At 46.1% G+C, this 13,974-nt stretch overlaps 1 protein-coding gene across 1 annotated transcript in view; it reads right to left on the bottom strand.

The window, feature by feature from the left end:
• LOC139366745 (E3 ubiquitin-protein ligase HECW1) overlaps nucleotides 1-13,974 on the bottom strand; it is a 67,741-nt gene that overhangs the window by 34,791 nt on the left and 18,976 nt on the right. The window contains exon 6 of the mRNA XM_071104442.1: nucleotides 10,963-11,132. Within this exon, the coding sequence (XP_070960543.1) occupies nucleotides 10,963-11,132 (170 nt within the window). The remainder of the gene's footprint in view (nucleotides 1-10,962; nucleotides 11,133-13,974) is intronic.

The raw sequence follows: 13,974 nt of genomic DNA on the forward strand, positions 1-13,974 counted from the left end.
TTCTTATGGAGTTTAGAGCTTGGATTAAGTAATCAATGTATGATAACATTGGATCTTGAAGGATAAGATCTTGAAATGGGCATTCCCTCTCTCTTTCCCTTACTGCCTTTATCTGTTTCTCTCCTTCCTTCACTCCCTTTTTCTATATTCCCCTCCTCCCTTCCTCTCCCAAACTCTCTCTCTCCCCCTCCTTCCCTCAATCCATTTCTATATCTCCTTCCTTGCCTTTCTCTCCTTCCCTCACGCTCTTTTTTCTTTGACTCTCTCTGTCGCTCAGTTCCTCTTCATGTCTGGGCTGCCTCTGCTGCTGTCCGTGGTGCTGAATGAACCAAGGCCAGCGGCAGCAGAAACTGAGCGCTGTCCAAGGTGCTTAAACGCCCTCTCCCTCAGCCAAGAATCAGAGAGAGAGAGTGCCTTGAACTCCATCCAAACGCTAGAGAGACCGGAGGAGCATCCTGCCCAGTGAACAAGCCAGATAAAAGGCACCAGCTCTGCAGCTGCAGTAACTAACTGGCGTTTCATTGTACAGCTTTGGTGGATTTTAAATGTACATAGGAGATGTAATGTGTGTGTGCAGTGTCCCAGAGCAAGGGTAACCATTGGGTATACTATAACAGGGTTTGTGATGTGTAGTCCTCTGTGAAAGTGGATTTGCTGTGGTGCGTTCAATCAGTTACAGGTCAGTAGAAGAAAAAATGGCCTTTGCGTGGAGGACGGTTGGATGGGAGCACCTTGCCTGACCGGTTCATGGTTCCAGGGCACTGTTCCACAACTAGCCTGCTATCAAATTTCAGCTGCAGCGCCAAAGTGGAATACGCTGCTTTGGTAGGTCTGCTTTCTGCCTAGCTTGAGTTGCCATTCGCACTAAAAACAACAACGAAGCCACTGATTCCTCCATGCACTGGCCTAGTTAATGTCCCTCATCCCCCCCCCTCTGCACCACCCCTTAAAATCCAATCTGTAGCAGCTGAATGTAATTTGCACCCAGCAGTGTCTCTCTCTTTCCCTCCGCCCCACGGCTTTGTCATCCTCAGCGCTCCGTTTTAATTGAATTGAAAAGTACAGCTCTTTCCTGTGTCGGAGAAGATAGAGACAGAAAGAAACATACACATAGTTCTACAAGCACACTATGCACTGAGCAAGAAGAGGCTTCAATGTTTTAGCCTGAGACTCCTTTCTCTGTGTGTTTGACCAATAACCACTACACAAACAAACAAGATAGCTGCAGGCCCACCAAAATAGATGCTGGGAGTATTACAGGAAAAACGAAGACAGACAAATTAAGGAAGGAATAGGATAGAAGCAAAACTCAACCCATGTTTGCCACAGTGTACTATCTATTTTTGTTTTCCCGATGATGGTAAATAAATCAATAAGAGAGCTATAGATTTAAATGACAGTAAAGTAGAGCGAATTGTGTGTCGTGACTCATGACGATGCCTGCATACATGCAAATCCATTTCCCATCCAGCTCTGCATTCCTCTGGCCTGCAGCCATCTGGGAGACTACTGCAGTGACTAAGCTAAGCACAGCACCTACTGTACAGTACAGTAAAGATGGTTGGCTGGCTATGTAATAGCCTCAGGCGCAAACAGTTCTGTAGTATTATCGAGCCATACTGCTGATCCAGAGATGCTAAGCTAAGCTAGCCTACCAGAAAACAAAAACATCCCTCTGTAGAGTAAGGTTCACAACATTGTTTGTTGTCACTTAAAGCCCGGCCAGGGTGGTTAACCATTAAGATGGATCCCCTCAAGTAAACCTCCCTTCCTAATTTACAAGGTGCTGTGGAGGAACTGAGGAGTAACGAAAACATGCTCCGTGCTAGCTATCATTAGCCCACAGCCTCGCACAAACACATAAAGGGTAAACAAACCAAGCCACTTGAGAGAATACAGAAGTGTTTGCTGTGTTTGAGTGCCAGGAGCGAGGGAAATGCTTTGGTGGGATGCACAGAGTGAGTCATTCTCCCAGTTCCAAGCCGTCATATCACTTCTCGACTTTAATAAAGCAAAGTGTTAGCATACTGAGTGTTCGTGTAGCTTCCCTGATTAGCCTGATTAGCGGGAGTGGCTGTCTCCCTCAGGTTCAGAGAGCAACACTGTCCCACAGTGGGGGGAAACGGAACACACTCAGTGGTCGCAGTGATAATCGTGTTAGCCAAATAGTAGCAGCACACTCCAGAAAATTCTAGGTCAGGGGCCGTTGCACTATTCTGAATGAATCCCAAATTAAAGCCAACTCCTAGAGCCAGCAGTTACATTATACATTGTATATACAAAAGTATGTGAACACCCCTTCAAATGAGTGGATTCGTCTATTTCAGCAACACCCATTGCTGACAGGTATGTAAAATCGAGCAAACAGCCATGCAATCTTCATAGACAAACATTGACAGTAGAATGGCCTTACTGAAGAGCTCAGTGACTTTCAACGTGGCACCATCATAGGATGCCACATTTCCAACAAGTGAGTTCCTCAAATTTCTGCCCTGCTAGAGCTGCTCCAGTGCAATAGATGTTCCCGAGTGGCGCAGCGGTCTAAGGCACTGCATCTCAGTGCAGGAGCTGTCACTACAGTCCCTGGTTTGAATCCAGGCTGTATCATATACGGCCATGATTGAGAGTCCCATAGGGCAGTGCACAATTGGCCCAGCGTCGTCCGGGGTAGGTCGTCATTGTAAATAACAATTTGTTCTTAACTGACTTGCCTAGTTAAATAAAGGTAACATTTTTAAAATGTAAGTCCTGTTATTGTGAAGTGGAAATGTCTAGGAGCAACAACGACTCAGGCGCAAAGTTATAGGTCACACAAGCTCACAGAACAGGACCGCTAAGTGCTGAGGGCATAGCGTGTAAACACTCACTACTGAGTTCCAAACTGCCTCTGGAAGCAAAGTCAGCACAATAACTGTTTGTCGGGGGCTTCATGAAATGGGCTTCCATAGCTGAGCAGCAGCACACAAGCCTGAGATCAACATGCGCAATGCCAAGTGTTGGCTGGAGTGTTGTAAAGCTCACCGCCATTGGACTCTGGAGCAGTGGAAATGTGTTCTCTGGTGATGCTTCACCATCTGGCAGTCCGATGGACGAATCTGAGAACGCTACCTGCCCCAATGCATAGTGCCAACTGTAAAGTTTGGTGAAGGAGGAATAATGGTCTGGGGCTGTTTTTCATGGTTCGGGCTAAGCCCCTTAGTGCCAGTGAAGAGATATATACTAACGCATTATAGATGATTCTGTGCTTCCAACTTTGTGGCAACAGTTTGGGGAAGGCCCTTTGCTATTTCAGCATGACAATGCCACCGTGCGCAAAGCCAAGCCCATACAGAAATGTTTTTTACGAGATTGGTGTGGAAGAAATTGACTGGCCTGCACAGAGCCCTGATCTCCACCCTATCGAACACCTAATGCTCGTGGCTCTGCAGCTATGTTCCAACATCTAGTGGAAATCCTTCCCAGAAGAATAGAGGCTGTTATAGCAGCAAAGGGAGGACCAACAACATATTAATGCCCGTGATTTTGGAATGAGATGTTTGACGAGCAGGTGTCCACATACTTTTGGTAACGTAGTGTACCTTACTCATAGATTAATGGAACAGAGTTAAACATGCAATACAGATACAGGTCCAAACCAGGAAGGACAACAAAAAAACAGCACACAATGGTGACATTTAGAAGTATTTCTGACCTTCTAACTTCTGTTAGCTGACAATATCACCAGACACTGACAGAACATTAGCTAAGATTCCCTTTTAAGTTCTAGTTAGGGATTTAACTAACAGTATTACGATAACATGCCAAAAACATTCAGTGAATGTTTTTGATAACCAAATCTTTATATACGTTAAAATATATATTTTTTTACTAAAATATCCTCAGAATGTTCTCCTAACATTCACTAAAATGTTGTGCACAACGTCTTTACTAACCACCACAGATAACACAATGTAGGTGATATAGAGACATGGCATTTTCATTGATTTAATAAGACTTAATTTAATTACACAAACACAACTGTATTTTTTTTTACACTTAATGTTAACAATCTGGGGTTTAAACCTGCAATGATTGGCTCCCAAGCCAGGTCTTTTATCCTCTGCGTCACCATGGAAGATCTCTTAAATCATATTTTTTCAGTATATAGCCATGGCAGTATGGTCAATCAGGAATTCCATGCTTCCTTTTTAGCCTTCTTAGACATAACCAACCCAGGGAAATACTGGTAACTGAGTTATTCACCGTCACCTCACCCATCCTCTTTACATGCTGCATACTTCTGGGTCCATAGTTACAAAGTATCTAAGACTATGAGCGCTGATCTAGGATCAAATCATGAAAAATAAGCCAAACCTTATCAAAAGTCAACACGTATGAATTATATCAGGTGTGTTTTTCAAAGTTGAACAGTCAACTTCTATACAATGTTTACTTTTTTACATTTGGTCTAAATTCTGCATTCGACTGGAATAATAAATCTGGACAAAATGAAGACATCCTCTCTTTTAGTAGAGTATACTGTTTCTAATCCTCAATTTCATTTTTTTTTAGGGGGGGGGGGGGGGGGGCGGACATGGTGAAAGAATAGTTGGGATTGAACCTGCAATCTCCAGATCTGTAGTGAGATTATTAGCCTTCTGTGCCGACAGGGGATAACTGTGGCGGGAACACCATTTTTGAGCTATTGAAATGCTCCCATTCTCTTCATATGCTGTCTACTTCTAACACTTTATGATTTTCCTTCTTCATCACGTGTTGAAAGTCTAAGAAGGTCAAAAAGGTGGCACGGATTTCCTGATTGACCATACTGGGCATGGCTACACACGGAGAGAAGAACATGTAAAGCCGAAACCACAGGTAACTGCGTAAAAATGAGAGAGTCGAGAGCTTCAATTCACAGACACTGTGCAGCATACACCTATTTAACTGTCACGAGTATCCATAGTAAACAATCGTGTTTGTTATGTTCACTATGTAGCCCTTGTGAATTATCGTTGTGTGTTCCTTTTGACTCACCTTTACGTGTCCTACGGGAGCCACCGTACCTGCCTCCTGTTATCTTGGCTCACGAAGAACGCGAGGAGAGTTTGCTCAGTACGTACTGAGCAACAATAGCAGAAATCATCAACCGAGTGCCTCCAAATGGATGAAACCTTTCTCCCGTCCAGCCATTAACATTCCTGTGGTGTTCGGTGAGTCAGTGTGTGGCAATACTCAGAAGGCATGAACGGCATGCAGGCATCAGGGGTTTGATGATGAAATGCCTTGTGCAGAGTCAGACAGGCCTGCTTAGTCAAGCGCTAAGGTAGCTACAGCTACAGTACGTGCCCAGTCCCGCCTCAGGAGGTACCAAATATGCCAGGCGGAATAGAGTGTGACAGGGGCTAAATACTCCGGCGCGGCCAGAGTGAGAAAGATTAGCCTGGGCCAGGGAGAGGTCACGGGCTTGATTCATGACTGGGCCATCAGGACTGCATCACATTTTAAGCACTTCCCAAAAGATACAAAATGGAGGGATGGTATAGGACATTGCTATAAGAGGGTGATATAGCCACACAGATTGAAATGTACTATATGTATATCCTATATGCTGTACATTAAATATACAGCACAGCAAACCAGTTTTATGGCATCATCAATGCCTACTGTTCCACTTCACAGGGCATAACATGCAACTTTTTCTCCTTCAATATGCACAAATGACTTCCTTAACACATTCACGGAAATGTGCCTGCTAAATCAATTATTCACACATTCACACACATGACCGAGAGGGAGAGAGAGGAGAATGACGGATCTCACATTACAACTGCATTGTTGGTGCATTAAACCTTGGAGGAAAGGACACCCATCTCCACCACAGCTTGTGAGAGGCTACTCTTCATAGCCTCACCAGCAACAACCCATGAAAGGGAATAGACCCTTGACTCATGTCAGGTTGCCCATTTGTGTCCTAAAATCCATTAACCTTAAAAGGGAGGTCATTGGTATGTAGCAGAGTTGGGTTTTGCTCCCTTCCACAGAAACTTGTACGACACCCTTAACCCTTCAAGTCCCTATCACCATGGAGACACCATGGAGACCACATGAGCTGCTGTAAAGCATCAGTGTTACTGCACAGTCTCTGTCTGTCTGTCTGTCTGTCTGTCTGTCTGTCTGTCTGTCTGTCTCTCTCTCTCTCTCTCTCTCTGTCTCTCTCTCTCTGTCTCTCTCTATCTCTCTCTCTCTGAGCGGGTGTGAGTTATGGCCACATGTATGACATGGCAGGCAGTATATTTCATTGGCGGCAGGGCTGTAAATCCTAAAGGACATTTATGGCTGTGGAGATGACCCCGACAGGAAGTGGGAGAGTGTGTAACAGTGATGACAGGATAGCTCCACTAGTCCAGGACAGTCTGCAGTGCAGAAAGACAAATTCGATATGAAATTGGTCCACAAAAGCAGGATCCAAATTAGTCTACTGGGGAAGGAGCTCCAAGGTATACAGATGACGATTCCAAATGAGTCCACTCACTGAGAATTTCATCTATGGTACAGAAGGAAGTGGGTCGTTGGTGTGCATATAGCCAGCATGGGAGCACTGTATTGATGTTATAGTTACAGTCTGTGGGGAGATAGCAGATGTCACTGACATGGCCCCCATGGAACCAATTCACTGAAGGGAATCAAAAAGGGATGGGGATATCTTTCCCATTCCTCTTGCACCGACCAGGGTTCCCGTATTTCCATCAGAGTTCATTTCTTCGCCTCTGCTCTCCGCCTCTTGAACACTCATTTGCTCCATCTCTCGCTCTCTCCCCCATCTCTCTCTCCCCATCCCTCTCTCCCCCATCTCTCTCTCCCCATCTCTCTCTCCATCTTTCTCCCCCCCATCTCTCTCTCCCCATCTCTCTCTCCATCTTTCTCCCCCCATCTCTCTCTCCCCATCTCTCTCTCCCCATCTCTCTCCCCCCATCTCTCTCTCCCCCATCTCTCTCTCCCCATCTCTCTCTCCCCCATCTCTCTCTCCCCATCTCTCTCTCCATCTTTCTCCCCCCATCTCTCTCTCCCCATCTCTCTCTCCCCATCTCTCTCTCCCCCATCTCTCTCTCCCCATCTCTCTCTCCCCATCTCTCTCTCCCCCATCTCTCTCTCCCCATCTCTCTCTCCCCATCTCTCTCTCCCCATCTCTCTCTCCCCCATCCCTCTCTCCCCCATCTCTCTCTCCCCATCTCTCTCTCTCCCCATCTCTCTCTCCATCTTTCTCCCCCCATCTCTCTCTCCCCCATCTCTCTCTCCCCATCTCTCTCTCCCCATCTCTCTCCCCCATCTCTCTCTCCCCATCTCTCTCTCCCCATCTCTCTCCCCCATCTCTCTCTCCCCATCTCGCTCTTCCCATCTCTCTCCCCCATCTCTCTCTCCCATCTCTCTCTCCCCATCTCTCTCTCCCCCATCTCTCTCTCCCCATCTCTCTCTCCCCATCTCTCTCTCCCCCATCTCTCTCTCCCCATCTCTCTCTCCCCATCTCTCTCTCCCCCATCCCTCTCTCCCCCATCTCTCTCTCCCCATCTCTCTCTCTCCCCATCTCTCTCTCCATCTTTCTCCCCCCATCTCTCTCTCCCCCATCTCTCTCTCCCCATCTCTCTCTCCCCATCTCACTCCCCCATCTCTCTCTCCCCATCTCTCTCTCCCCATCTCTCTCCCCCATCTCTCTCTCCCCATCTCGCTCTTCCCATCTCTCTCCCCCATCTCTCTCTCCCATCTCTCTCTCCCCATCTCTCTCCCCCATCTCTCTCTCCCCATCTCTCTCTCTCCATCTCTCTCTCCCCATCTCTCTCTCCCCATTTCTCTCTCCCCATCTCTCTCTCCCCCATCTCTCTCTCCCCATCTCTCTCTCCCCATCTCTCTCTCCCCCATCCCTCTCTCCCCCATCTCTCTCTCCCCATCTCTCTCTCCCCATCTCTCTCTCCATCTTTCTCCCCTCATCTCTCTCTCCCCCATCTCTCTCTCCCCCATCTCTCTCCCCCATCTCTCTCTCCCCCATCTCTCTCTCCCCATCTCTCTCCCCCATCTCTCTCTCCCCATCTCTCTCTCCCCATCTCTCTCTCCATCTTTCTCCCCCCATCTCTCTCTCCCCATCTCTCTCTCTCCATCTCTCTCTCCACATCTATCTCTCCCCCATCTCTATCTCCCCATCTCTCTCTCCATCTTTCTTCCCCCATCTCTCTCTCCCCATCTCTCTCCCCCATCTCTCCCTCCCCATCTCTCTCTCTCCATCTTTCTCCCCCCATCTCTCTCTCCCCATCTCTCTCTCCCCCATCTCTCTCCCCATCTCTCTCTCCCCCATCTCTCTCTCCCCATCTCTCTCTCTCCATCTTTCTCCCCCCATCTCTCTCTCCCCATCTCTCTCTCCCCATCTCTCTCTCCATATCTCTCTCCCCCATGTGTCTCTCCCCCATATCTCTCTCCCCCATCTCTCTCTCCCCATCTCTCTCTCCATCTCTCACTCCCCATCTCTCTCTCCCCCATATCTCTCTCCCCGATTTCTCTCTCCCCAATTTCTCTCTCCCCCATCTCTCTCCCCATCTCTCTCCCATTTCTCTCTCCCATATCTCTCTCTCTCCCATATCTCTCTCCCCAATCCCTCTCTCCCATCTTTCTCTCCCCATCTCTCCTTCTCCAGTCTCTCTCTCCCTCTGCTCCACCATAGATCTGTCTAACAGGGTTACATAGAGTCATATCAGGGTGCCACTCACGTTATCAATCCCTCATATCACATTCATGTGCAACAGTGACTTGATGGGACAGACACAGAATGCTAACACCATCTGTTCTGAGAGAGTCTAAAGACCCTTTCAAAACCAGTTGCAGTTGACACCAACCAAAAGGTTGCTGGTTAGAATCCCAGAGCTGATTAGGTGAAAAATCTGTCTGTGCCCTTGAGCAAGGCACTTAACCCCAATTGCTCTGTATAAGAGTGTCTGCTAAATGACAAAAACAAAAAATACTCCAGGGCCCTGAGTGTCACCCATTCGTTCTTTGTGGTACACCCATATTTCAAATCGGGTGGAGTTGGAGAATGTGGGTCGCCACCAAATGAACACCCCCGCATTTGTAATGAAGTCCAGACCAACTTAGCCAGTGGGATAAGGTGTGAATGCAATACATGTAGAAAATTAATGAAAAGGGTTGTCCTCCATAACATGAAGACGACAAGATATTACATACCAGGTCAGATTCTTTTTCATTGCAGTTCTATTTTGAAATAAATGATTTACTGAAAATGTAAAGGCATACAGTGCTTCTTCACACCGTCAAAGTCACCCAGTAAGTTCCACAGATGCTGTGTGTTCCAGCTATGTGGGGTTTGGCTCAGTGCCATGGTCCTCCCTTGCCTCAGTGCTGGGGGATACACGGGCGAACCCACAAGGACACTGTGACGTAGATACAGGAAGTCCGTTCACTCTGTCACACAAGAACCGCACTGTAGGTAGTGAGGAGACAGAGAGGAACTCCTTAGCGCACATGCGCACGCGTGTATGTGTACACACACGCACTTACACACATACACACCTACGCTGGCACACACATCTTTAGGCTCTTCTGTGAGCCGGCAAAAATCACCAGCCAGTGTAACTGTGACATAAAAGGTAACTTTGACAAATACACAATATTATAATCGATCCACCAATAAATTAGGCAATCAATGAATATCTAATGGCTTGTTTTCTGGAGTTGGCTCATTGATCACAAATTGCTAGAGTGTAAGCCTGAGACTTCTCTTGTACAGACTACAGACTTAACAAAGTGTTACGACAAAATGGAGGGAGCAGAGCGGTATGCGTTGAGAGCTGAAGTTTAACTGTTCAAAGGAAACTCAGCGGCAGCATCAAGGAACCCACAAAGACGTTGCTTCCCAGGGGCTCCCCTTTTCAAGTCTTTCTCTCTCGCTCTGCTCCGCGCGAAGAAGATAAATAATCTCAATGTCAGACACAAGTCCTCGACAAACACACAGCGACACTACAGCTTTCTCAATGAGCTGTGTTGCGTTAATAAAGCACAACAGGCCAATGAAATGTCTGACAGCAGTCCCAAACTTCTCCACCTTGATCCTGTTGTTTTCCCCTTCCGGGACTGCTGTTCAATGACAATTCCTTACTCTGGAAAAGTACCTTTGTTCTGGTGTGGACAAACATTTTGTTCCTAACCAAGTAGGTACACTGAGCATGCACAGTATACAAACTAAGGCAAAAAGATAGGTGGGGGAAATAACACTATCCCACAGGCATGCAGCTCACACCACAGTCTGAGTCTTCCCCTATCTAGAATCCTTACTTTGCACAGAGCTTTGAGGCCACTGTGTCAAATGCGTTTCCCCAGCCAGTGTCAACATTCTCAAGAACAATGTCTGCGAGATGAATTAGATGTCCTTGGCAAATACTCAGTGTAGCAGAGACAAACAGTCGAGGTTGGACACAAAATAGGGACACTTCCCAACCTGTCTGACTGCAAGCCTGTCACCAACTCTTCTCACAGTTCCTACACCTTTCATCACTTTCTTCACCCTATTCATGCCATGCATTTCTCAGATTTGGCTTTCAAAATGGCAGGTTCCCCCAAGCCCTGAGTTCAGACATGTTCACAAAAGACGTGTCAGGGTTGAATTATATCCCCAAACACACGACGCCATAGAGGATCCATCGACGCTGACCAAGATCCATTAAGGATGAACGCATTATCATTATCAAGTTTTCACATCTACCTCCATTCTGTATTGTATAGTGTGTGTATTGTTTTGTGACATACACTTATAATGCTTTTCCCTTGCTGACGTCTTGCCATACCTCCCTGGGTTCAAACCTGAAGACACTTGAATAAACTTGTGACACTGTCACAGAAACAAGGTACAGTTTCTAGAATACCCAGAGACCACTGTCAACCCTAGACCACTGTCAACCCTACCAACCCAGCAGTCAGACTCACCTCTCTCTGCCAAACAGGGTTGATGGTGTTGCAGACAATGCGGGAGCGTTTCTCCTGGCCGTGGTGGGGCAGCGCAGGGTAGAGGCTGTGCTTGCCGGGCTGGATGGCGATCTTCAGGTAGGGGTCAGGGTTGAAGAACATTCCCTTCTTCAGCCCCACCGCTTGGACATCTGAGAGAGGGAGAGAGAGAGAGAGAGCGAGAGGGAGCGAGAGAGTCATATAGACTGTATTCTGTAGTTTGAAGGGGTGTAACTATATTCTCTCTAAATATTCCCTCTCCAGGATGGCAGGTAGCCTAGCATTTAAGAGTGTTGGGCCAGTAACGGAAAGGTTGCTGATTCGAATCCCCGAGCTGACTAGGTGAAATATCTGTCTATGTTCCCTTGAGCAAGGCACTTAACTCTAATCGCCCCTGTAAGTCAGACACAGTAAGAGTGTCTGCTACATTACTCAAATGTAAAGAAAAAGTACGACAAAATGGGTGACGTACGGTAAAAGCTGGTGGTTGGGCGAGAGAAACAGGAAGATAAAAAAATGTGGAAACAAGAGCCTGATAACCTGTTCAAATATTCATCCCCTAACAGAGGGAGACTGAGCGATCAAACGCAGTGTGTGGATCTGGCTGTTAATGGTTCTGGGCCTTGTTTACAACTCGGCCTCTAGTCGTACCCCATTGATCAAAGCTTGTGGCGGTGTAGTTCTCTTTCTCCCTCTGCGTGTCCGCTGCCTATAGCTGCTCTGGGCCGCTCGATAAATCACAAACAATAGCCTGGGCCAGGAGATCCCCCCCTTTCAGACTGTAAGGGCTAGTTCCCTCTCCTCCACTCCAATCTGTCCGTCTGTCTGTCCGTCCCTCCCTCCCTCCCTCCCTCCCTCTAGGGGGTGACTGTGGTAGCAGACAAGGGGAAGGAGGGTTTGTGGATAACGGGAGACGGCGTACAGACAGCAGTCAACACTGGCCTGCTTGGTAGCTAAGTCGCTAATGCTCATATTTGTACCAGCATTTCTAAAGCAGTAGCAAGAGAGAAGTGGTTATGAATGAAATATATATGAGAAAACAACACTGTCAATGGCTAAAACCACACAGAGTGGCGGGGTTGAACGACGTATGTGCGTTAAAAGAGAGTGTGTGTAGCTTAACTGCGTGTGGTGAAATGTTAGTGCTCGTTTGGGGTATAGTTTCATTGTTTAAGGAAAGCTTGGATAGAGTGGCAACAGCTTTTCAGCTTTTACTCCAGGTAAGAGAGTAGTGGGCGGGAAAAAGGAAGGATACTTGAAAATACAGAATATGTTTCATCTTGTGGCGCCTCCCATTTCTCATAGTAACATCTATTAGCTGAACATTTACAGAAATAACAGTTCTGGACTACTCTTCACATTATGTTGCCTTCGCACCATATAGTTACTCTATAGGTCCTTCAAAAACCAGAATGTACATGGTGCAGAAAAATGGGTGAATTAAAACTGTGTTCAAATGAGTAGTTACTATGTAGATGTTTGTACTGTAACTACACCTTAATGCAAATTCCATGTAATAATATGCCGAAAGTGTGACCCCTTTATGTGCACATGAAAGAATAGCCTTGGTTTCAGCTCATCTTTAGAGAGCGACAAAAGGAAGGTCAATGTGGACCTGCAGCAGTCAAAGCCTTGAAAGAGGACTCCTGAAGGGTTCCTGAAGATGACAGCCTATATTGACCGAAGTCAGCGAATCAAATGGAACATTCCAACAGGCATCTGAAAAACAGCTACATTTGGAAGGTAGCTCCAGAGGCCCTAACCATAGCAATGTGAAAAATAGCTACAGTACAGATTGCCAGGGCATCAGTGACACTTGTGGGGGATGTTGAGCTGTGGAGGCATGGGCACAGTACAGTAGGGCCAGATACAACAAGCCCCAGGCACTGCATGGGCGATTGGCTCTTAACAGAGCAACAAACACTTCCAAAATATAGCTACACGTTTGCTTTTAAAGTGTATGTATAGCTAAGGACAAAGATGCAGTTTATCCACCTACCATGGAGAGAGAAAGAGAGAGAGAAACTGCATTGAAAGTTTTCGCCAATGCTCTTGCTCAAATAGATATAGACAAATTCCAAAGTTATAGATGCCTCCAAAATGTCAGTAGTGGTACCTTAACACTAGAACCGCCATAGGCCAAAGGTCACTAACGGTTGATTTTGTAAAGAAAAAATGAAAAAATGCACAAAAAATAAGCCATGTCCTGCTCCTTCCCTGACTTTTCCTAAATGTTTGTATTTTACACTGCTCATTTGTCAGAATTTTGAAATCGCAAAAAAAGCATTTAGAGCCTTTTTAACTGTTTTTTTCCACACCTATTCCCAACTTAACCTGCTAAGAAATGTGCTGTGGAACGTTGGTACCCAGCCAGGTGCTAAAGCTTCTCTCTCTCTCTCTCTACTCACTGAATGAATGACAAATGGATGAATGGGCGATAATTGTGCACCTTACTTCACAATTGAATTTAAATGAGGCCTAACTTAATGATAAGGAGGGTGAAGAGGTTGATTTAATTTAGTTTAGTGAAATGATGCGTTTGTTATGCCTATTTATCATACCACTGTCTTTTACATTTTTCTTTGTAAAAATAAGTTGTTATGGAACCGTTTTATTTACTATAACTCTGATACAAATCAAATCTATTGTATGGGTAACAAAAGCATGCTACGTGTTGCAGTAGGCCTTTAGAATAATGCAAAACATATCCTTGACTCTGTCCAACTTGATGAGCGGGAAACAAACGATGGCAGTCAGCCTGCACAGCCGGCCCATCAAATCTACACCTAAACTACACCTAAACTATGTGTGAAACTAATTTCACACCTAATAAAAGTTAGCCTGTAGACAAGTATCAGATAGAGAATATTCTGCAGTTTCTATTACACTTACCTTTGCCAAATAACTCTCATAGATCAAGAGGTGCAGCTCTGCTCCCCCTTTTTTTTTTAAAGAATATCCGTGCATTCAGCACATGCCCATTTGGCACATGCC

This window comes from Oncorhynchus clarkii, chromosome 15 (genome assembly GCF_045791955.1).
Source record: "Oncorhynchus clarkii lewisi isolate Uvic-CL-2024 chromosome 15, UVic_Ocla_1.0, whole genome shotgun sequence".
Lineage (NCBI taxonomy): Eukaryota > Metazoa > Chordata > Actinopteri > Salmoniformes > Salmonidae > Oncorhynchus > Oncorhynchus clarkii.